Below are 2,683 nucleotides of genomic sequence, written 5' to 3'. Positions count from 1 at the left end.
CATAAAGCAGCATTTCTCGTCGCCATAACAAAGCAAACCTGTTTGGATTCCTTCCTTCCCCTTTCTCATTAGCAAACAATGTTCTCCAGTTTTTCTGATTTTTCAGGGTAGTTGAGAACCTGCAGTAAAGGTTTTGATTTTCTATTGTTTTTAGTTGCAAAGGTTGCAATCCCCAAGTCAGTTCTGCCCTCAGAGCCAAGCGGTTCATTCCGCCAGTACTGGGAAACACATTTGGTACAGAAACCATCTCTGGAAGTGCAAGTTTCAAGTCCTTAGCCTCACCGACAAAGTAAAGTGTCAGCCATGTCCCATCAGAGGGAGGCATGCAGGAGGGCTGGGACGCCCGTCTTAACTTCCTAAGCTTTGGAGCAAGTATACTGATTGGACTTGGCATGCAAGTTGATCCTCAAACTATACAAAACAGGATAGGACACAGATTCCTCTATTTATAAGGTAGAAACTGAACAAGACAACAAAAAAGATTCGGAAATAAGTTTCAACACTGCTTATAACAATAGTTCTGTATGCGAGTCACTTGATATCTTTTATAGTAATGCTAGTTTGGGGGCATAAACCTTGCAAAATGTATAAGTACAGAGGAACCTCACTTAATGCTGATGCCAGGGGAAAAGTAATAAAGATCTCCACTTCTGGCTTACCAAGGGGGCCTCAGAGTAGAGAGCCCTAGGGATCCCTGAAGTCTTTTAAAAAGATCCCTGAAACCAAAACCATTTTCATCATAATATTAAGACCTTCTCTGTCTTTTTTACTCTCATTCTCTCACCAGTGGACAGTGGACTTTCTCAGAGGCTACATGACATGTAACATCATAAGAGACTGGATATGAGAATCCAACTGTCTTCTGTTAAATTAAACATTAAATAAGAGATTTCCAAACACTAAGTATGGGTATGTAGAGGTGTGTAGAACAATACCACTTGTCTCAATAAGTCTGTTTGTTTTGAAAAGTAGAGTTATTTTTCATAAAATGTATGATATTTATATTAATGTGTAGAGAGTTTATTGTTATTTTAAGTAAATAAGAAAATGTTTAAAACACTTTCCAGTTTAATTTCTAACATAGTAAATATCGACAGATATAAACCACATAAACAAAAGCACTTTGGAATCCTCAATAATTTTTAAGAGTGTAGAAATTTGCAAACCACTGGCTTCCAGCTTATCACAGAAAGCTTTGCTGTCATCTCCCCCTGCTGCTATGGCTGCTTTTCTCACTGTTGGGAATCCCACAAGGACCACCAGAAATAGCTTGGCCAGAAATCCGTTGAATGGAGATTACATTTTATATTTTTTTCTAAGTCTCAGTGTCCTCCGGGATGTCTCTGGGTGTCTCCTGATGGCCAGGGCAACAAGTCCCTGTTGATATTGTCAGAGTTGGAAGTTTCAGACAGGAACAGTTTTTCTGCTCCGGTATTTGAGGATCCCCATGGGATGTCTGCTTTACAGAAGTTAACAGCACGACCCAGGCAGATAAATAATATTCCTTAAAAGCCATCTGGGTCGGCGTCCACTCTGGGGGCATTCTATACAGGCCAATGCAGGGCATGTAATAACTGCTCGAATGGAGCTCGGAAAGGAAGGAATAGTTCATTTGGTGGGACAATTTGGACTAGATTTCAGCAGACAATGGGGATGGAGGACTTCTTAGCTGCCAGAAAATCCGGCAAAAAGCCTTCAAACCCACTTCCTAGTGCGATGGCACGCTCCTTCCTAAGCTACCACTGGGTAGGTAGGGCTGCCCCACCCACCGTAGTGAGGAACTAGCCTGGTACGGAAATGCCACAACTGGGCTCAGTCCCGGGCTATCAGTCTCCACTTTCTGCGAGCTCCTGCGAGCTCCGATCCAGTCCTGCAGGTACACACCCGGCTCGCCTAGTCTGCAGCTGAGCAGGGCGCGGGCGGGACGAGGAGATGGCAAAAATGTGCGCGACTGGGCGGGGTCGGCGATCGGGGCTCCCGGGCGGCCCCTGACCGGCTGGACGACCTTGGGGGAGCGGACTCCGTCTGTGGAAGGTGTGGAGCCCGCGTCCACTGCCGGCCCGTCTTCCTCCTTCTTTCCCTGCCTGTCTTTGCCGTATAGGCCTAAGCTGCCTTCTCCCGAGTGAGCAGGTTTCCGTTTAGGCGGCCAGGCCCAGGAGGAACCTGCGGCTAAGGACGCGCAGGGAAGGCTACGCGCGACGCACGGTGGGCACCCGGGCGCCACCACGGGGAGCGGGGGCCGCGGGCTGAGGCGGGCCGGGCGGCCAGCTGCGTGGCAGAAGGGGATGTCCCTGCGCCCCCAAAGGAGGCGACCGGGCAGCCTGGAAGAGGGGACCCGCCCCGATGCCCACACTGCGCCTCCGGCCCCTCCCGACCCCTCCCACTGATGCCTCTCTCCCCGGATTCTGGAGGTGGGCGCTCGGAGCAAGGGTGGGGCAAGGGAGGGAGCAGTCTTGCGGGGCGCGTCCGGATACATCTGGGGCCAGAGTTGGAGGTCTCCCCATGGAGCAGGGAAGGTCAAAAGCCTAGCTGGGATCTCTGAGATTCAGAGGTCGCAGAACCCTGGCCTCGTGCCGGGGGAGGGCGCGCTCCGCCCACTGCGCCCCTTTCCACGCCTCCCTCTTTCTTCCTCGCAGCCTGTAGGGGAATGCTGTTGTTGCTGCTCTGCGTCGTGTCCACCGCT

The 2,683-nt window shown here is 50.3% G+C and overlaps 1 protein-coding gene across 1 annotated transcript in view; it reads left to right on the top strand.

Moving 5' to 3' along the window:
• The first annotated feature begins 2,647 nt into the window (after positions 1-2,647).
• IL1RL2 (interleukin 1 receptor like 2) overlaps positions 2,648-2,683 on the top strand; it is a 46,372-nt gene continuing 46,336 nt past the window's right edge. The window contains exon 1 of the mRNA XM_007456834.1: positions 2,648-2,681. Within this exon, the coding sequence (XP_007456896.1) occupies positions 2,648-2,681 (34 nt within the window). The remainder of the gene's footprint in view (positions 2,682-2,683) is intronic.

The sequence above is a fragment of the Lipotes vexillifer genome, unplaced genomic scaffold, assembly GCF_000442215.2.
Source record: "Lipotes vexillifer unplaced genomic scaffold, Lipotes_vexillifer_v1.1 scaffold777, whole genome shotgun sequence".
NCBI classification, from domain to species: Eukaryota; Metazoa; Chordata; class Mammalia; order Artiodactyla; family Lipotidae; genus Lipotes; species Lipotes vexillifer.
Note: the sequence above shows the minus strand (reverse complement) of the source record. Positions and strands in the feature narration are given on the sequence as shown.